This window comes from Magnolia sinica, chromosome 11, assembly GCF_029962835.1.
Source record: "Magnolia sinica isolate HGM2019 chromosome 11, MsV1, whole genome shotgun sequence".
Classification (NCBI taxonomy): domain Eukaryota; kingdom Viridiplantae; phylum Streptophyta; class Magnoliopsida; order Magnoliales; family Magnoliaceae; genus Magnolia; species Magnolia sinica.
Window position 1 is genome coordinate 84,235,572 of NC_080583.1, and position 22,594 is coordinate 84,258,165.

The following is a 22,594-nucleotide window of genomic DNA, read 5'->3' on the forward strand; positions in this document are numbered from 1 at the left end:
AACCCTTTCTAGCCTGTCGACGACCAGTGGGCAGTTTGTGAGATCATGGATTACTCTCTTCAATTAAAATATGCAACCCTTTCTAGCCTGTAGATGACAAGTGGGCAGTTTGTGGGAACAACAACAAACTATGGCCGACATCAGGGTGCCAGAGATCATGAATTAACCTCTACTAAAACCCTAATCCGTTTTAGCATGTTGATGCTAGGTGGGCTCCATAACTTGTGCCTACTAAAGACAGCTCCCACTGCCCACATCAGAATGCCACCGGAAATCATGATAGATCACAGCAAGAGACGGACCCTTTCAGATAATCGATTGAAGGTAATATTTATACAACATCAGTGGGACAAAAGGGGTGAAAATTACAATTACTATTGAGGAATTGAAGGATGTGATCTTTTGGAGTAGAGCTACATAGTGTACATGGGAAGGAATTGACCTTGCATCTTCCAGGGGCCCACCTGCAGCAGTACGTGCTTTCATAAAACAAAAGGGAAGATTCCCAATACTCCACGACATCCTCCTGAAACAGCAATAGAGCAAGAGTCAACTTCCTCTGTTTTTTGATAAAATATTATACAAATCTCATACTTGAATTTATACAAGTGGGTCCCACCGCTGATCTGTGATCTAAACAATTAGTCTGTTCCACATAAGACCACATGATGGGGTCCTTTGACCAGTGGGCTGAAGAAAAGATGGTTAAGAACATACATCAACAGACCACATTCAGCAGGATGTCCAAACGTTGGATAGCTAACTCTTCCACTCTAGAAGAGTTATGCGATCACGTTGGATCAATCAGAATGACGGTCTGGATCACACTTCACAGAACCAGTGGACCCAAAAACTAAAAACTTTAGGTTTAAGGATTGAAGGATCACATAATTCCTCGCAGAACAACCAATTTCATAAAATGATTGTGTGCTCTCAGTGTGGATGGAGAGAGTATGACACTGTAACATGATCCAACACTATCCCTCCCAACATTGCAATTTTAAGTTTAGAATGAAGTAAACTTGAAGAAGTAAACAGGCCGACAATTGCAATCAGGGGAGAGTCTGACATGGACAGCACGGGATCTACCAAAGTGACCTTTAGATGCATTTCAAAATGGACTACTGAAAATTCGAAGTTCAAACTCCGAAATGCTCATATAGCCCCACCATCTTTAAATGGTGGGAGGTAATGCGAGCATCTACTTTCTCTGCTCCCGGAGCACAATCAAGTCGTTCTCTCTAAAAAGGTCTGTTTCAATTTATTTTTATTTTATTTTTCTAATATGAAAATATTTTCCATTAAGCCTATATATTTGTTTCACTTTAGTAGAAAAAATAATAATCAGAAAATAGTTTTAAAAAGGTTCATACAGTTTTTTTTTTTTTTTTTGATTGACAAATTATTAAAAATCCAAAAGGCAAAAACAACAGCAGAGCAAAGAAAGAACAAAAATACAAAGGGCCGCAGCCACCCAAAACTCAAAAATCAGGACCCACTCTCCGATGAGAAATATAATACTATTAGGAGGCAATTTACAGTTCCTAAAACATCTGCAGTTCCTTTCCAGATATATTGACCACAAAACCACAAGCAGTGGCAACCTCAATCTCTCGTCTTTGAAATTAGGGCCCCCTTCATGCCTGATGCCATTGACAAAAGAGCTCTTCCAGAGAGTTAGGCATGACCCACGGGATGCTAAAAGCAAGAAGGATAAACCCCCTCTGCAAAAGGGCAGTGTATGAAAATATGATACATGAACTCATCATTACTCAAGTAGAAAAGGCATGCATTAGCAATCACCATCACCCTTTACTTCAAATTATTGGCTATATTCTATTTTTGCCAGCAAGCCACACAAATCCAACAACCTTCAGCAGTGCCCCATAACACAAAAGGAAACTGGTCTGGACACAACGTCAGACGTGGAATTGACAATCACTTCAAGAAAGGAGCAAACCTAAAATCTTCCCAAGTTATCTCTCCTTAGGTAAGCTCATCCTTTTCAGATGGATTAGGATGGAAACCTTCCAGATGGCCAAGAAGACTCGCCAATTAACCGATTCCAGAATCCGAATAGGGGGGGTTGCCCTGTACAGAGAAACAATGGCCAACCAAGATATTCTGAATCAAGCACAACCCGCCTATCCGAGGGAAAGTAGAGCGGAAGGGAGGAATCCCAAGCCAAATATTGTCCCAGAAATTGACCCTTTCGGCACTACCAACCTCTAAGAAGACCTTATCTGCCAAAGAAGCAATTGATTTCCAACACTGAGAAGCTCTATAAAGCAAGGATTCCTTAATCCACCAGCCCAGGTTGGAATGCCCCCACTTCCCTGCGATAATAGACCGCCAGAGAGCTCCCTCTTCAACTCCAAACCACCACACCCATTTTCCTAGTAAGGCAGAATTAACATCTTCTAGTTTCCTGATTCCCACCCCTCCCTCGAACGGCTTACAAACCTCCTCCTAATTCAGAAGGTGGAATTTCCCATTATGAGCCCCACCTTGCCATAGAAAGTCCTTGCGCAGCTTTTTCAATTCTGAGGAGAACTGATTGAAGGCAGCGAAATAAAGACACAGTACAGAGGGATATTCGACAGAGCAGAGACTCAATCAGTGTAATTCTACTGCCTAGGGAGAGAGATCTTGCTTCCAAGGCGACAACTTCCTCTCCATCCATTCAATCACCGAATCTCAAAGAGCCTTAGGAGGCTTACCAATACAAAGAGGGAGCCCCAAGTAAGTAGACAGGAAAGAGCAAACTCGGCATTCAAAGGTCTCCGCCAACTCTTCAGCTTCCCCTCCTAATGAACCCACAAAATTTCACTCCGAAAGCAATACACTCAAAACGGTGAATAATTTCGTGGAGGTTATCCACTTTGGATACCTCCACATCACAAAAGATAAGCGTATCATATGCAAATTGGAGATGCAAGATAGGACAATCAACACTAGCAATCTTAAAGCCGTCAAACAGACTGACCAATTGCTCTTTGCTAAGCATTCTGCTCAGGGCCTCAAAAACAACAAAGAATGGGAAAGGCAATAGAGGGCCGCCTTGACGCACGCCTCTGGAAGCCTTGAAGAACCTGAACAAAGACCAATTGATCAGGACCGAAAATTGAGCTGAAGAGACACATTGGATCCAGTCTCCATTTCTCCCTAAACCCTAACCTGCCCAACATATAGTCCAAAAAGCCCTAATCAATGATATCATAAGCCTTCTCAAGAACTAGCTTACAAACAATCCCTTTCCTCCCCTCCCTATGACACAAATCAATGCATTCATGAGTGATCATCGCACTATCAATGATTTGTTTCTGGTAATAAACGCATTTTGATAGGGAGAAAGGAAATTGATCAGAACAGACCTAAACCTCCCGTCTAGAATTTTAGTAACAATCTTATAAGGGCTACTTATAAGACTAATGGGCTGAAAGTCTTTAAGACAAGAAGCTCCCTCAATCTTAGGAACAAGGCAATGAACAAGCTCCCCAACTTTTTAGGAATCCAACCGGATTGAAACAACTCCGAAATAAAACTCAGCAAGTCGACCTTCAGAACATCCCAGAAAACTTGATTAAAGAAAACAAGGTTTCTACAGTTGCAATCAACGTCATCACAAAAACAATAACAATAATATTAATAATAGCAATAATAATAATAAATTCATGCCAAACACAATAACAAATCTTTCAATTTTTATTTATTAATTTTGTTTTACCTTGATATTTTGGGAGAAATAAAAAAGGAAAACCATGCAAGAATCCTCCCATGCAAACGTGTGAGATCCCGGGCATTCTTAAGGCAGGCCCCACTGCACACATGCCCTGCCTCGAAAGTCAAAACACAGGAAAATGTGCTCATCGAATGGCCACACAAGACCCCTTGTCAAGGAAATTTTTTTTGCTTTAACAGCCAATGTTTTATCGCCCACATGGGGCCCACTTGATAGCCAAGGAATGTTCACATGGAGCCCACCGCATGAAAATGGAGAAGATCAACGAACCTGGTCTCAGGAACCACTGTACAATTGCCTTCCAATCGATCCTCGAATATGGTGCTCAAATATGTACATGCACTGGATTAATCAGTAATAGGTTGGAAGAGGCCTTTGGATTCATCAAAAAACCATCTGCAGAGAAAGACTACTCTCAGGGGAAAAGGAGGAAAACTATGGCCATAAATGTGAAAACAAATATGTATAGACAGAATAACTCACAAGGCTAAATAACAAAACCTTTTTTTAATAAATCAGACCCATCAAACTGAACCAAATGTACAGCTGGTGTTCTAGCATCACACAGTCCAACATATGCAGCCCAACATCATGAAATGAAATCCAAGCATCTGTTTTCTTGAAAAAATAAGGCCCACTGTAATAGGATTATTCTTTAACCACACATTCACATGACTCCATTGAAATATTTATGGTTCATATAACCTTAGAACCTTGGGTCAGCATCTGTCAATCGATGATGGCAAGTGGCAACCCAACTCAACAAAAACACAACTACACAAGTGCATGCCCAACAATCTGCCACCTACAATCAGATCGGTGTCCCTCACAGGCAGTGCACTCAGATTACAGATCCAACATGTTTGTATTGTTCACGTGTACTGTTCAAGCGTGCAGCATTCATCCTTGCTTTGTTCACACATGTGCACTGTCCATCCATACACATGCATGGGATATGCATAATTTTACTTGTTTTTTTTTAAGCAGTTAGATTTCCTCCTCCTTTTCTACTTATTATCAGACCTACTTAACAAGAAAATATGGGATAAATTAGGAATGCTTGTGAAGAAGGGGCTATAAATACATAGCCATACATGGGGCTCAAGACTTCTTTTTGTTTGCTTTTTTTGTTTAAAAATAAATAAATAACATTCTTTTCTTCAAAGCCTGTGATGGTTTAGGGGGTAAGAGCTATGCTAAGTGCACATGTGTGTGCAATAAAGTTCATGTACGTGCCATATATGAGTGCCAGCATGGCGCATAGGTGTGAGATCTGATCCATCCATCAGGTTGGTCTGAGCTTGTACTTATTTTCCCAAAAATAAATCCGGTCCACTCAGCATGTCGGCCCCAATATTGGAAATAGTGGATGGGTTAAAAACCTCAACCAAGTAATTTCAGAGCCATACATTTGTTTGTAAACTGTGGCCCACCGGACCAGTGGAACAACCAGATTCTTGGCCTAGGGCATCAATATAGTGGTTTCTTTCTGATGGGTGGATTGGATCTCAGACCTATCATGCCATGTGTGACTTGTGCATGAGCTTTATTGCACATGCGTGTACGGTTAGCAAAGCTCAGGAGGTACGGCCCTAGTTCTATCCTTTCTAGTAGTCTAATGCCCTGAAAGACTGCTTGAAGTTCATTCAACGGGTCCTTTTCATTTTCTGCTATTGTATGGAGTTTATCAGAAGAATTTATGCAACAATTACTTCAAAAGCTGGTTGGATGCAGGTCTAAGTGGTGTGCTTGGATTAGAGAATGTGTTTGATCTGCCCGATTCTCGATCCTTCTCAATGGGTCACCAAAAGGCTACTTCAAAAGCTCTAGAGGCCTCCGCCAGGGAGACTCGTCATCCCCCTTCCTTTTTCTACTAGTAGTGGAAGCCCTGAGTGGGATGGTAGCGAAGGGGCAAGAAGAGGGCATTTTCCAATGGTTTTAAAGTGGAGGGAACTTCTTCTTCCCCCATCTCGCACTTGCAGTTCACAGATGATATGTTCATATTTTGTGATGCATCTATTGATATGGTGGACAAGGTCAGAACGATCGTTCGGTGCTTCGAAGCAGTGTCGGGCCTGAAAGTGAAGATCACTAAAAGTTAGATGTACGGGGTTCTAATGGATGCCGAGGAAGTAGATTAGATGGCTGGGATTTTCATGTGTGCGGCAAGATCTCTTCCAACTACGTTTGTGGGGCTCCCCCTTCGCACTGGCAAGCCAGCTAAATACCTATGGCATAAGGTGGTAGAAAGGTTTGAAACGACGCTTGCAAATTGGCAGAATATGCACCTGTCACTTGGTGTGCGTATCACTCTTATTAAAGCAGCTTCGTCCAACCTCCCGATGTACTTTGTCTCTTTTTAAATGTCCGGCTTTGATTCTTCATTGCCTTAAGAAGCTCAGACGGGACTTCTTGCAGCAAGGGGCGGAGGTCAAGAAGAAATTCCACTTGGTTAAGTGGGACGAGGTGTGTTTGCCCTATGAAGAGGGGGAAGCAGGCATCAAGGTCTTAAAAGCCATGAATTGAGCACTCCTTGGCAAATGGTAGTCGAGATTTGGTGAAGGAGGGGATGCACTTTGAAAGACCTTGATTAAAAACAAGTATGGTTGCTCTAAGGGTAAGTGGTGGATGAGGGACTCTTCGATTTATAGAGCTTCCACTCTATGAAAATGGGTCTTGTCGGTGAAGGATACTTTTAAAAGGGGAGTGGCATTTACCTTGGGGAACGGGAACAAAATCAGATTTTGGGAAGATACTGGGTCGGGGAGTATGTAATACTACTCTCGCAGTTGCAATTCCAACCTTGAATATGCACGTAAAGTACTCACTATGGTTAGATACACGTGGATGTAAAATTTTCAATATGTGTTCTATCCACACCGTCCATCCATTTTGCAATATCATTTTAGGGCATGACTACAAAAATAAGGAAGATCCAAAGCTCGGGCAAACCACACCACAGAAAGCAATGGGACAATGACACTCATAGTTGAAACCTTCTTAGGGCACACCAAAATGTTTATTTGCCATCCAACTTGTTCATAAGGTCACACAGACCTAGATGAAGGGAAAACACAAATATCAGCTTCATTTAACGCTTTTGTGGACCGCAAGAAGTTTTCAATGGTAGCCATTCAAGCACCATTGCTTTCTCTAGTGTGGTCCATTTACAACCTTCGATCTACCTCATTTTTGTCACATTCCATAAAATGATCTCACAAGATGGATGGACGGTGTAAATATCATACATACATCATGGTGGGGCCCACAGAACTATGCCATGTCAACACACCTTTGCCCATCCAAGTCTCTGGTAATTCCGAAGGTTTACCATGATTTGACAGCTGGTTATATCCAACCAGTGGTAAGGTGTAATGATGTGAGTTTTCCACCACATAACCGTAGTATTCAAGGATCCAAACATGCATTAAGACAATCCGCCCCTTCCTTCTTCAGAATTAAAACAATAAAGGAAGTTCCCAATTTTGACGTTAGAACACTCTTCTCAAAGAACTCACAAATGAAACCCATCACGCCCTTCCTAAGCATTTCCCAAAAGATCAGGAAAAAGGCAACAGGTAACCCATCCGGACGCTTTGTCGCTACCCAACTCCTAGATAGTTTTTTTAACCTCCCCTTCTAAGATAGCCCTTTTTCCAATGATGCCACCTCAACATTGGACAACACCTCAAACCCCAAGTTGTCTAGTCTTGGTCTCACAATTTTGGGACTAGATAGAAGATCCTTATAATAGGTCACAATAGCCTAGCAAACTTCTGCTCTCCCTTCTATACAAACCACATCCACCACAACACTTTCAATTTTGTTGTCGCGAGCTCTCGCACTAGTGACACCATGAAAGAACTTCGTGCTTTTATCCCACTTCTTTAGCCATGTCATCTCCGATGGTTGTTTCCACTTGATTTTGTCCTCTTTCAAAAAATTATTGTATTCGAACATCATCATTAGATAATTATTTTTATCCCTTCTTTTCCTTGGATTTCATGTATCCAAACATGCACTAATATTATCACGTATCCAAACGTGCCCTAAGATTTACAAGATAAAAATCAATAGAAGTGCATGAACTGTACTTCCGTGGGAAATTTTATTTGTCCCAGAACAAACATCATGGTAAAGTGGTTATATGCAAGTAGCCACAAAAAAGAGTTGGGTAAAAGCTGGAGCATTAAAGAGTTGTACCTGCACATGAAAACTGGATGTAATCCATAGTTTGTTCCGCCCCCTGTTTGAGTTCTCATCTCCATTTCTTCCTTAAACCTGTCCGGAGGATGAACTTCACATGGTCCATGAATTAAGCCAACCGATATATTTCTACCATGATTTGATTCATATACCTGAAACCAGAGCAGATGAACATCAAAGCATGTGGGATGATCATCAACAGGAATTTCAATAGCATTGCTTTTTGTAGGTAAAATGCTGATGAAACCAAGGTAGATGAGAATTGAAAATATTGGGAAATCTCACATGGATAAGAACCAAATTGGGAGAAACGCCTTTGTGGAATGGCTAGGGCCGTAAAAGGGTCAATATGGATTGAATAATGCAAAATCCATATCCAATATCTGACTTGAATATAGCTACGGATATGGATTCAGAAATTATCCAAAGAAGCCGGATAGTTAGACAATATAAGATCCAACTAATATCTAATTAAAAACCAGGAAAAAGTAAAAAAGTAAGAGAAATACCTAATACCAAAAATACCTCAAATAAAAAATAACATTAACATTCTTACAGTCGATGCATACTTAATAAACTAGTAAAAAACTTGCAATTTCCATAACATAATTACCTAATATCACAAATCCTATAGCTTTTAAATAAAAAGTACTTAACTTTGACTTATCATATATTAGCAATGTCATGGTCACCATATCAACTTCATCATCAATGTCAATGGGAGCCAGCATGATAGAATTCAATATATCCTATATCAATATTTACCTTTTAATAGCATATATTATTAGTTGGGTAAATTATGAATGTGCACTGGGGTATCAGGTATATGTACATGGTAATATCCATATACCATATCCAACCGGCTTAGAAGCTGTGTAAATAATCAGGTAAAAATCCCATATCCATATACAATTTCTCAGGTCCAGTAAACAGGTATCCATTGCCAGCTCTACTTGAATATCAATGACAGATATGCATTCCGATAGTTTCCAAAGAAGTTGGATATAAATTGACGTTATATCTACCATTGGTTACTTGTTGTGGAAAGTCATGCTTCAAGCAACTTTTAGGAGCATTTGAAAACCAGATTGGTTGATCAGAGTGTCCAAGCATCCCACTCCCAATTGAAGTCGTCACCACAACTATTGAAGTAGCATCTAAGGTTTCATATCTCTCTGTGTGTGTAGAACTTAAATTTCTGCTCACCTCACTGTTTTCAGGGACACATGGTCTGCCAACAATCTCTGGTAGATCAGCGGGGAAATAGCACCGGTTCGCAGTAGCCCACTTTGACCCAGTTTCTTTGTCCTCCCACAAAGCCTACAATGGAAAAACTGTAAGTCCTTCATACAATGAATACTGACAGAATCTACAAGACCGAAGTGCATTTTTATGATGCTAGGAACAGGAAATGTGATGCCTGGGAACAAGCATTTGGAAATTCAACATATTTTCAACTCTGTAAAGCAACACAGCGACATATTGAAATCAAATAGATACAATTAGACCATTGCTGATCTAACAGCATTGTTCTTCTATAAGGATAAATGAACTTTTGGAAAAATTGATAATGACTTACCAGAAGCTTTGAAGGGGAAGGATTTTGATTGCTTGAACGAATAAGAGCATAATCTTGGAGCTTGTACACAGCTCCATTGATGCAACAAGACGAGTAATATGCCCTCTCATCCTCCACCCGAAGTATGTCACCAACCCAATCCACACTATGCAAGCCATCCGACGAGGATATGCTGCAATCTCTGGCTGAATTCCCATTGTCCAAGGTCCCATTGGGAATTGCCTGATCAACATGTCGGTCCTTCCAATTAATATCACTCCCCAGATTACATTGGAAAACCTCTCTTGGATCAGCTGGTCTTTTTAACCCCTCGAAAGCATGCTTGCCAATTTCATGCATTTGATTTGCAGAAGCTTTAGAAGAGGTTTGAGAACGCGTTTTGACACCCTCTCGTGAGCGATGCAAGGCTTGAGACTGATGCAAGTTACCAACACCAGTATCAGACTGTTGATCAGGAAAGGAGCTTTCTGATTCCGCCTTTGGCAAAGACATAGGTGCAGATGTTGATTTCTCCATCTCATGTGGAAATGATTCACCATTTTGAATGTGCTGAGGAGCACTTTTGTGTGGTGTTTCAGCGAGACCAAAAGCTACCCCTTCCCTTTCCTTTGGGAAATCCATGCATGTTTCAGTATAAGACCGATCACCCATTTTCGATCTACTTACTGAGCAATCTGCACCTTGCACTTCTCTTGCAATTGGCATCTTCGTATCTGGAGAAGGCTCGATGTGGCTATTTCCTGTGCTGGCAACATGGGCAGGATTCGCCAAACCAGGGTTACCATTCGGCATTATTTTCTGGTGATTAACCTTTTGGTCAGGATTTTCCGCTCTCTTCTCCACAGAAGAATGAGCCCCATTTTTGTTTGAAGATACCTTTGACGCACTAATACTCCTGCAAACAGGACCGTATTTCTTGGGCAAGGGTTTCCCGTTGCTTGCCAACAAGCACTTGGGGCAATGCCAATCACCTGCAGGAATGCCTTTTTGATAGTATGACTGAAGGCATTTCAAGTGGACTCCTTTTTCACAAGCATCACAAACAAGTAAACTTTCGACATCATGGACAGAAACCTTGCACATTTGGCAAGTTAAAGCTTTGCTCATGTAATCAGTTGGAGGAGTCCAGTTAGAATTGTCACGACGCTTTGGTTGCACTATCTTCTGAACATTTCTAGCAATTTCATTGTGGTTAGTGTAAAGTGAATGAGCTTGCTCAAAATTCATTCCCTGCATAGGTTGATGCACCGTCTGTAGATTTCCAGATGCAGTTTGAACAGCAGATAGTTGATCTTGTACACCCTGAGGAACTGATTGAAAGGCAGTAACTTCCTGAGCTACCTCAGCCGTTGGAGTATGATCTGGCACATTAGTTGCTTGACCAACTTGAGCTACTGTCACGGAAGAGGTTGAAGCATTCTCAAGCAAGTGATTGCCAGAATAATTTGCTGCACAAAAACAATGCATATCCATAAGGGAGAAAGCTACAGAGAGGAGTTTGCCCTTTAAAATAAAGAAAAGATAATAAGCTGCACCTTGAGCTTGTGATAAATAAGCTGGGCGTGCGTCCAATCTGAAATGTGCTGCTTCCGTTCGAGCCAGTTGCAAAGAAGAAGAATCACTTTGTGCTGGGCTGCCAAAAAATGGCATGAGCACAAAAGCTGGCGGCATTTCCATGACTTGTGACTGGTTCATTGATGATGCAGGAGCTAATGCAGGAACAAATACTAGAGGTGAAGTAGGCTGAAAGCCTCCAGCAGACAGGGGCATAGAACTCGGTTTGTCTGGTGGAGGAATATGAGTTGCACCTGCATTACATGAAGATGCATGGCTGTCAAAGTTTGCACTGGAGCTCACTTGCAGGGGTTGAGATGAATATGCAGCAGATTGAGCAGCAAATTCATTGGATTCTTCCATCTGCACCAAAAGAGAGAAAGACGGGCATCAAATGCATATTAATGATAAGCTGTTATGTACATTTGGCAGAAAGAGTTGCAATGTTGATTTTTGAACTAAAATGAACAGAACAAGCAAAAGTATTGTGGAAGGGAATTGCCAAGGGCAGAAAATTAATTGAGCAGATGCACAAACGTTAAAAACAAGTGCATAATAAGTATTGTCTAACAACCCGCCCAGGGTTTGGGCGAATGGCTAGCGTTGTGGGTTTGCTCCCCACAAACGCAAGTTCGATTCCCCTCTCCATGATTTACCCAATGCATGTATTGTGGTTTGCGGGTGATTGCATGCATCTGCAGGGAATAATCTTGCCTTTAAAAAAAGGCTGGGGACACCCTGTCATCATAAAAAGTAAAATAAATAAATAAATAAAAGTATTGTGTAACATTTGCACTTTGAAACTCACTCAGGACAACTTGTGTGCCAAAAGCATCTGAGAAACCAGTCGAGCACAGCCTCTATGACGAAGCAGTGAGCTGGAAGTCACACGGTTATCGGAACCACTCCCAAATTAGAGTTGAAGATCTCCAAGGGGCAAAAGGATGAGATGGTTTTGGAAGGACGGTTGAGAAAGTACAGGTGGTCCTTTATAGGTGTGGTGAGATCAAGCTTGGCTTGCTCCTACTACTAGGGTAGAAAACTATCCGGACTTAGGTTGATTCTGGCCTGAATTTTGACAAATCGGGCCAGGATTATTCGATTTTTCTAAACCAACATTTCCACCTTACATAGAACTGATGCAGATCATGGTTTCAAATGTTGGCATCAGCCCATATATTGGCCCACATGTTGGACTGTATTTGGCCCTGTACCATGTATTGATATGGTACGGGCCGATAAGTCCCTATATTGGCCCACATTTGCCCCTGTACCACATATTGGGTTGGGCTAATATGGCCATATTTTAACAAATAACTAAAACCATGATGCGGATATGATGGTGAGGATAAGGAGGCATCAAATCCTTTTATAATATAGTACAGTGACAGTGTGGAGACAATAATTTCACCCAAAGCATCCTGGTGAGAGGTGTTCTTTTCTTCCGAGGGGTAACCAAAAGTTATTAGAACAAGAGAAGGAGAAACAAAGGGGAGGATAAGGCATCCTCTCTAAGAATACAAAGGGTAGAGCCACCCCAAGAACCCCAAAAACAAATCTATAGGCCTTTCTTTTAATAAAAAAAATAATAATAATTTAAGCAATCTAGCCCACTCCATGACCATCCTTTCAGCTTTCATAAACACCACCCTTGGAGAGCAAGCCTTATCCTAGAAGGACCTGTTGTTGACAAGGAGGCAAGACGGACAAGCAACCATAAAACAACCCACTTTTTGCAATCCTTTCTGCCACCTTGCAATGCTTGGAGACGTCCCCAATCAAGCGTCCCATGACCCAATCAACTTTAAAGATCTTGAAGAAATAGCACCAGGTGTCGGACACAAAGTGGCAATGTGATACAAATGATCAACAATCTCAGCATCTCTAAGGCATATAATGTGACCATTCAGGAGTGTCATCTTCTTGCTCATATGGTCAATCATGAAAACCTTTTTTACCCTCAAGCCAAAGGCAAGGTCACAAGGTATTAGCAAGTATTTGGTTCCTATAGTTAAAAAGAGATTATTGATGCTTTAGGAATCAAAAGGGGCAAGTATCGAAGGTATTCAAAAGGGCTAAATCACATGTAATGGAATGGGCAATAGCATCAAAGGTTATTGATCAATCTTCGAGGAGTTGGCGAGAGTTGTAATTTCTCTTTTCTTCTTGTTTTTGGTTTCTTGTATTCTTTGGTTGTGGCCTTCAATAAATAAAATTATCAATGTTTTTAAAAAAAAGGTCACAAGCGGCCCACAAATTTCTGGATGCGACGATCAGTACCTGAGCCCTGACGGAAGAAGGAAGGGAAATGACATAATAAAGTGATTTAACAAAGAAGCGTCCCAAACTACTAGCATTTCACACCCTTTTGTCTCCATCTAACGGCGTATACCTTAGTACACGACAAATCCATAGGTCCAAAAGGTCGGCAATCTCTTCAGTCAAGTTTCTCCAAAACTAGGGCTCCCATACCATGTGGGGAGCCCCAGTTTCGGAGATGGAGAATCTTAACAATCAACAGCCTCCATAAAAGGATTGTGATTCTTCCCAATATGCCTTATGTGTATGAAGGATGTGGAATTGATAAACCACATTTTTACTCGTTATTTCTTTGCAAGGCAAGTGTGGTCCGCCTTCTTTGCATGTTTTGGTGTGGATTGGGTAATGCCGCAAATAGTTGAAGACTTATTAGGGGGTTGGCACGGTATGAGTCTTTCTAAGGATGTGGTGGCAAGTAGGCAGACGTCATTATGGCAGTCTTCTGGAATGTATGGTGCGATCAGAATAGGCATTATTTCCTAGGTAACAAGGATCTTGGGATGAGGTAGTGTGGAGATCAAAAAAAAATATGTATTTGATTGGGTGTCTAGGGTAAAAAAATGTAAATGCTAAATTAGTGGAGTCCTTGCTTGGATTGTATTTTTTGGGTTGTATTCCTCCGCTAAGCTTAGCTACTTCTCAACAAAAATAAAAAATAAAAAATAAAAAAATTGTTACCCTTAAAAAAAATATACCATGTGGTCTCCCACCCAGTGTTTTAAATAGCGGTAGCGTGTAGCGTAGCGTTCAACCCTCCGTAGCGTGTAGCGAAATAGCGTAGCGTGTAGCATAAGCTACACAATACTTCTATTTTTTTAATTTTTTTTTATATATATGATAAATATTAAATAGTAAGAAAACGCAAAATATATAAATGTCACATTCTTCAAAATAAAAATCCCAAAGTTAAGAGCATTAAGTACAATACAAGTATAAAGAACATAAAACCGACAGTAACCAGCATTTTAAAAGGGAAAAAATCAGGAAAAAACTGAAAATACCAAGTTATTTTGTCTCCACATCGAAAAAAATTCAAAAAAAAAGGAACAATGGGCCTTTAAAAAAAATTTAATGGCAAACGTTCAATCACATTGTTTCCCGTGGTGTGGTCCACCTGAAATGTGGATCTAACTCATTTTTTTAGCTCATTCCATAAAATGAGTGTCCAAAATAGATGGACGGAGCAGATAAAATACGTTACATCATAATGGGGCCCATGACGCTGCGACTCATGACTGTAACACGAGCAGCGTCCCCAAAATAAAGGACGCAGATTAGATACTGAGAGGTTGAGTAGCGAGTGGGCTACTGAAGTGACGTCACCAAGTTCCGTGGGCCCCATTATGATGTATGTGTTGTATCCACACCGTCCATCCATTTTGAGATATCATTTTAGGGCATGAACCAAAGAACGAGGTAGATAAAAAGCTGTAGTGGACCCCACCATTGAAAACAGTAGGGAAAGTGATTCCCACCATTGAAACTATCCTAAGGCCCACCATAATGTTTACTTGAAATCCAACCAGTTCAAATGTTCCAAAAAACACAAAATAAGGGAAAATACAAATATCAGTTGATCTAAAACTTTTGTGTCCTTCAGAAGTTTTTAATGGTGGGCGTCACTGTCCCCACTGTTTTCTATGTTGGGGTCCACTGAAGCTTTGGATTTAACTCATTCTTTGGATATTGTCCTAAAATGATATCTACAAATGGATGGAAGGTGTTGATACAAAACATACATCATGGTGGGGCCCACGGAATGTGGTGACGTCACTTCAGTAGCGAGTCTAGCTACTAAACCTGTCAGTAGCTAATCCGCGCTTGAAAAAAAGGGTCTAATGCCATTTTCGAAAGGGGAACAGGGTTTCCCATTTCTATCTGGAACCCAAATCCCAATCTGAGGGTTTCCATTTCGAACCCAAATCTCCGAATCGAACCAAAATTCCCGAGAGATCGCAGATTATTCACCAGAATTCTCATTGATTTTGAAAATTTTCATCCATTCGAAGAAAAAAAGAAAAAGGGGAGGTTTTTTCGTACCTGCAGAAGACCAAAACTCAACTGTTGTCGATCAAGGCCCACCGAATTCTGCTTCCGATCAGGCGTATCTCTTCTACAGGTACCGAAATCACCTTCTTACAATTTTTTTATATTTTATATTTTATATATATATATATATATATTGCATTTACGATGCTCTCCCCAAAATTACAAGTAGCGCACGCTACCTGCGCTCAGTGTTTTAAATAGCGGTAGCGTGTTGTGTAGCGTTCAACCCTCCGTAGCGTGTAGCGAAATAGCGTAGCGTGTAGCATAAGCTACACAATACTTCTATTTTTTAATTTTAATATATATATATGATAAATATTAAATAGTAAGAAGTTGATGGATAAGGTCTTATTATTTTTAAGTTAATACATGCCACGTGTACAATTTTTTAAGGGCCCGAATTAGGCGGGACTCGGATTGTGAAGTGTAGCACACAAGTGTCAAAGTTTTTTGGGCCCCACCGTGATAAATGTGTTATATCCACACCGTCCATCCATTTTGCCAAATAATTTTAGGGCATGAGCCCGAAAATGAGGCAAATCCAAAGCTTGGGTGGACCGCACCATAAGAAACAACAATAATTAAACATCCACCATTAAAAATTTATTGGGGGCTACAAAAGTATTAGATCAAGCTGACATGTGTGTTTTCCCTTCATCCATGTCAATGTGACCTATAAACAGGTTAGATGGAAAATAAACATTACAGGGAACCGTGTAACAAAATAGTGCAACTGCACTGTTCAACGTGCACCGCAGAACACAAAAAAAAAATAATAATAATAATAATAATAAGTGCGTGGCTGTCAGTCTATTCCATTTTCGATGCCGGAAATGAAAAAGAAGAGGGGGAAACCGAAAGAAAAGAGGGAAAGGAGAGAGAGAGAGAGAGAGAGAGAGAGAGAGAGAAGAGAAGAAGAATCCGCAGCTGCAACCGCAACCGCAGCAGTTTGAGAAGAAGAAGAAGAAGAAGAAGAAGGAGAAGAAGGAAGAGGAGAAGAAGAAAAAAAAGGAAGGAGCGCACCTATTTTTGTCTCAAGATGAGATTGAATCGCTGAAAACTGTAAATATTGAAGCTCCACAGCGATTGGTTTGCCTCTGGAAGTAGTTTTTCCAAGACGAGCAACGTCAGCAGCGTCGGTTTGCGCCTGGCAGCTGACTTTCGACCACAACATTGAAGGGTGGGGAGAGAATCAGCGTCGGCAGCGTCGGATCTGCTCTGTGAGAAGATTTTGGGTCTCCAAATGCAAGGGTGGGGAGAGCAGCTGCGTCGGCTGCTGCGGTTTGGGGGTGGAAGCCCTTTAGAATTAGGTTTTTTAACTTAAGTTTGCTTGTGGTGTGAGTTCACCACTGTTTCCTGCACTGGAAAAACAAAAAAAAAATAATACAAAACAAGTAGCGTACGCTACCTGCGCTACACGCTACATACCCGTAGCGTACGCTACGACCCCTGTAGCGCACGCTACAGGGGAAAAACGCTATTTCTAACGCTACGTAACGAAATCGCTACGCTACACTACGTAGCGTACGCTACGAACGCTATTTGATACACTGCCTGCGCTATACGCTACGAAGCCATAACGTACGCTACGACCCCTGTAGCGCACGCTACAGGGGATATACGCTACCTGCTACGCTACGTAGCGATTTTGCTACGTAGCGTACGCTACGCACGCTACTGAAAACACTGCTCCCACCTTAGAAGCATGTTGGGAAATCAAAGCATCTTCCTAAATGACGAGTGTGAAAAGGCTAGGAAAGACATATGAGTGAATTTTATATTTTTTTAAAAAAAAATTTTAAAATCAAAATTAGATTTTTATGGGAATATTGGTCGTATTAGTGTCAATATGCCACGTATCAGCCGATATGGGGCCGATACAAGCCAAAACGAGTCAGTTTTTTCGTATCAGACCGATACTGCCACTTATCGCATATTGTCTCATGTTGATGCGGATACGATACAGCGATATCGGCCAATACAATACTAATACTCGTATCTAAAATAATAGGCCTACAATCATCTTACATATTTAATCTTTCTCCTCGATTCTATCTCATTTACCATAAGGTTGTGAATACAGTTACACCTTCTAGCATTAGCTACATCATGGAAGAATTTTGACTTATTGTCCGATCTTTAAGCCAAACTACCCGAGTGGTAAACTCTCAGGAGTTTCAACACCTGGTTGAGGGTTCGAGTATCCATAGGTGGTGAAATTCCACCAACGTGAGTGTGTGGGGTGTGTGTGCGTGTGTAAAAAAAAAAGCCACACTACCCTTCTCTAGCACATTTAATTTTTCGTTTCATTATTTTTTTCTCATCTAATTCTTCAATAATGACGCTCCAAGACATCATTTTCTATCAGTGGACAACCTTCCCCTCCATCAATATCTTGAACAACAATCTGACCTTTTCTTCCTTAATGGAACTAAATTTATTTGTCTAATCCTTGATTCCGCCACTGAGGATTATAAGCTTTGTCAAAAGCCAACATCCAGCCCACCCCTCCTGATGTAACTAATTTAGTGGGGTGGCCTGTGTGAAGCAGGGGCACACTCGGGGTGGGCATCCCGTGTGAGGCGAGACCCATGTGAAGTAGTGCCCGCGAGGGGTTTGGCCGAGGGCCTAACCAGGGCCTGAGATAAAGGTATTGATTCACCACGATCTATTAGTTCGAGCTTTTAGAGCAAGTGGTTAGTTGTCATGCATCAAAAGTAATATCAGATTGGGAGGTGTCATGTTCGAGACTCCTCACTAGGGGTGATTAATGCAAGGGCATTTTTACACTGGGCGGGAGTGGGGTGGCCTGTGTGAAGTGGGGGAACAATCGGGGTGGGCGGCCCATGCGAGGCAAGTGGCTCATGTGAGGCGTTATTAGCTCGCCCAGATCTCTCATTTGCGGTGGGCATTGTTAGCCAATTCATGCAAGCTCCCCGTATTTTCCATCTCACGGCTGTCTACCACATTTCGGTATCTAAAATCAGCCCCAGGTTTTGACCTCCGTTTTCAGTTGCATGATCATCTATATCTTTTTGGCTATTCCGATGCTGATTGTGCAGGTAGTACTTATGATCGCCGCTCCACATCCGTCTTTTGTACCTTCCTAGGTGGCAATCCTACAACATGGAAGAGCAAAAAGCAACCGGTTGTTGCTCGGTCCCCGGCTGAAACAAAATACCGTATTATGGCTCATGCGACGTGTGAGCTTGTGTGGATTCGCAACCTTCTTGAAGAACTTGGTTATCCTCCTTCGGATCCTGTTCCTCTTCACTATGACAACCAAGCGGCCATCTATATTGCTCGTAACCTGGTTTTCCACGAGCGAACCAAGCATATTGACGTCGACTGTCACTTTATTCGGGAGAAAGTAGCTTCTAAGGAAATCGCCACCCCTTTTGTTCGATATGGAAATCAACTTGCTGATGTTCTTACAAAGTCCTTGAGTCGAGATGCTCTTCATCGTGTTCATGACAAGTTGGGCATGATCAACATCTATGGTCCAACTTCAGGGGGAGTATAAAGAATGTTAGTGTATAGTAATGGCCCTTGGCCCTTTTAATGTAAGTGCATTTACACACTTTCCTCTTCTCCTGCAATGTACTATATGCTCTATTATAATAAAATATTGGGTGTTAGGGCAAGCAAGTCTAACACAACATCTTTCCCAAACTCTCCTCCTCTTTCTTCTTCTCTCTCAATATTCTCCTCCTCTTTCTTCTTCTCTCTCAATATTCTCCTCTTTTCTTCACATTATAATCATCAAACCATTCTCTACTGAGAGGGCCCATGTGAAGTGAGGCCCACAAGGGGGGTTCTGTCAAGGGCCTAACTAGGCCTGAGATAAAGGTACTGATTCACTTCGCTCTATCATTTCAAGCCTTTAGAGCAAGTGGTTAGTTGCCCTGCATCACTAATTGCAATAAAATACAATGCACCAGATTGAAATTCAGTCACAAAGAGAAAAGAGTGCAAGACTGTGAGCAAGCTCAACAGTCCTCCAGTCTTTATACTAGAGATCACTTCTTTCAACAACTACCTCCAAGAAACGGGAGAATTTCATAAAAGAGAATATTATTCAATAGCCTGAGCCTTATTTATAATGAGTCCTTACAATCTTCAATAAAATTTATGGAATCTAAAAATCGAATTCATAACTAGCCAAGATATGAAAAATAGGAAACTAACTAGATAATAAAGCACTTTAAATAAGAAAGTACTTAAATTTATTTTATTTTTTTTAAATCCAAGATTACTTCTTACCTAATATAAAGATATGACAGAAAAATGAGATTTTGTAATGTAGAGATTTGAAATAAAAAAGAAATTAGAGATATTTCCTAATGTAGAGATTAAAAAGAAAAGGAAAGTAAAGATATTTCCTAATGTAAAGATTTAAAAGAAAAGGAAAGTAGAGAGGGGCCAAAAAGGGAATGTGGGCTTTTTCTTGTGCACACATGCAGAGCATGCACGTGTGGGATGTGGGGCAATTGCGTCACCTCCACATTGAAAGAGGTTTGCTACTCCTTAACTTTAGGGATAAAGTCGCTTCCTTATTGGTGAGGGGTGTTCTTGTCTATCACTTTTACAATCCACAAAAGCCAAGACTCTATGAGGACCCAATGAATGGCATATCAATGAGCAAAGGACGAAGTTCCGACACATGCTCTAGCTTCTCCCCACTCACATTCAACTCTTACTTGTATGGTTGTATGTTATGTTGTAATCATATTCTTTCCCACTGATTGATAACTATCATCCACCCAAAATATGGATGACAATGGAAACCACTATTATATCCTAAACTAACCTCTCCAAGGAATCCAAAGGACAACCCATGCCTATAAGCGCACTTCTTTTATATGAGGATGCACAAAACCAAGTAATTATGGCTCTAACATTTTTCTGCACTCCCATCTCTAGGTTCAACCGCATGCGTTGAGCTTGCGGTTGCTCTCTCAGCTTTTCCCAAGAAGAATGACAAGAGTGTCACTTGCCTTACATCTCTGGCTTTTCCCAAGAAGAATGGCAAGAGGGTCACTTGCCTGATGAATCCTTTGTAATTTTGTTTCATTTGGCCCTTTTAATAAATTTACTTTCTTTATAATTAAAAATAAAATTAAAAAATCTAGATTCTAACACAGTACTTACACACAAGAAGGTTCCCTCTCATTCTGATCAGCCGGTTATGCTTTGAAGTCCTGAGAGGTTCCTCCCACCCACAAACGACTTCCATTTCACATGCATGAGGTGGCAAATGTGGAGGTTTGCCAGCCATACACAGCACATATGGCAGCACATGACCCGATAAAGGGTCTAATGCAACCGAAAGCACCAAGAGACAATTATATGGGTGCAAAAGACCTATCCGACAAGCTAAGATCAATGGCAACACATGCAAGAAATGAATATTTTCCCAAAAGGTTTAACAGCCTAATGAGACTACATGGCCAACGAAGCATAAAGAAAACCCTAATATTAATGAAAAGACTAAACACCCTTCCTTATTTCACTATGGTATTAAGTAGGGGTATCTTGATCATTACCAGGCTTAAAGGAAAGTAAATAAAAGCAAATAAACACTAGTACTTAAGCTATTACGCTTGTGCCAAGGGATCCCATACGTGAGCTCATGTGGGAGCCACATTTGTGATCAAGTCAATCCACAGGTGCTTGTATCAGGGTTCCACCAACCTCACATCTGTAGACATTTTCAGTTGACCCGTATTCTGCATAATTCCATGAATTCCACAATTCCCCATGGCAATCTCCTCTTCAACAACAATAACAACAACAATGTGTCCAGAACCAATATCACTCAAGTAGGTCATTCTCCAAACATTCTAATTGTTCGTAGCATACAACAGTTAAAAGCAAATCGGCCCTGGAAATGTGAGCCGAACGATGGCAACCGGCTCATCCCATCCAAATTCTGCTCCCAACCAAACACAACCACCTTTTCCCATGGCAATCTCCTCTTCAACATCAACAACGATAACAAATCAACATTGTGTGTGGAACCAACATCATTCAAGTAGGTCATTATCCAGACATTCTAATTGTTCCTAGCATACTACAGTTAGAAGCAAATCAGCCCTGGAAATGTGAGCAGAACGATAGAAACCACATCATCCCATCCACATTCTGCTCCCAACCAAACACAGACGCCTGGGCATTACAGACTAGACAATTCCCAAACAGAAGAATGCATGATTTTGGGGCGACAACCAAAAAGGCCATCAGTCTCAGTGACCAATAAAGATGAAACGAAACAATAACCCTAGAATTAAGGAATCAGAAAACAAATAGAGGAACAAATCCGACCTTCCTCTTCACGAATGAAAACTTCTCTGAAATCGACATCTTCGGGGCGCGGAACCCGAACCTCATCACATCCCTCGAGCGGTTCAGCCCCAAGTCTTCGACCAGAACCCTAACCGCGTCCCGTGTCACGAGATCCTTCGGGGCCACTGCGGACGACTCGCACATCGCCGCCAGCTTCTCCCTCGCCTCCGCCATCAGCCCCTTCTCCACGGCGGACGGGCCGCGGCCAGCCCGCATCTTGCCCATTGCCGACAGGACCATCACGATCTCCGCGACTCTCTTCAGATCTCCGCCGCCTGAATCTAGCCTCGCCCTCTTATGCGAGTCCGTGGGGTGGTCGTCTTCCATGCGGGAGAGAAGTGCCTCTGGATTAGAGCTGTGGAAGAATCAGAGAGAGAGAGAGAGAGAGAGAGAGGAAATTTGAAAAAAAAAAAAAAAAAGGGAGGGAGAGGGGGTTTCGGTAAAGGAAGTTTTTGGCGGGGTTTTATTTGAAATTTTGAAGAGGGTCGTTTTTGTAATATGAGAGGAGAGAGAGCGGTTCGTAGTAGATGAGAGATTTTTCAAGAGAGAGAGTTGTGAAACTGAGAACTTGAAAACCTGTGTAAATCAAAACTAGGGTTTTTTTCTTTTTTCTTTCTTTTTTCTAGGATGGATTTCGTACTCCGCGAGAACTATAGTCCTCGGCTTCCTTGGCTTCTTATGGCCGCTGATTTCGGTGGGGCCCACAGTAAACTCGGACGGTCAGGCCAACTCACGTGTGAGAACTGATTGAAGCAGGCCGCGTGCTGACCTACCGTGCGGCTTCCGTCTTTCCCGCATAT

General features: G+C 41.5%; 1 protein-coding gene across 2 annotated transcripts; it reads right to left on the reverse strand.

The window, feature by feature from the left end:
- Positions 1-299: 299 nt before the first annotated feature.
- Positions 300-22,407, reverse strand: LOC131219577 (uncharacterized). Of its 2 annotated transcripts, XM_058214801.1 has the most exons (8): positions 21,774-22,407; positions 11,063-11,444; positions 9,528-10,975; positions 9,155-9,268; positions 7,946-8,100; positions 4,013-4,138; positions 3,728-3,833; positions 300-526 (listed from the first exon to the last, which is right to left on the reverse strand). In XM_058214801.1, exons 1-6 carry the CDS (start codon positions 22,119-22,121, stop codon positions 4,090-4,092), a joined length of 2,496 nt encoding a protein of 831 aa, XP_058070784.1. In that variant the 5' UTR covers positions 22,122-22,407; the 3' UTR covers positions 300-526; positions 3,728-3,833; positions 4,013-4,089. The 2 variants fall into 2 exon arrangements, with proteins under 2 accessions (XP_058070784.1, XP_058070783.1); XM_058214800.1 differs by lacking the exon at positions 3,728-3,833 and having other exon boundaries at positions 21,774-22,405.
- Between the last annotated feature and the right edge of the window lie 187 nt (positions 22,408-22,594).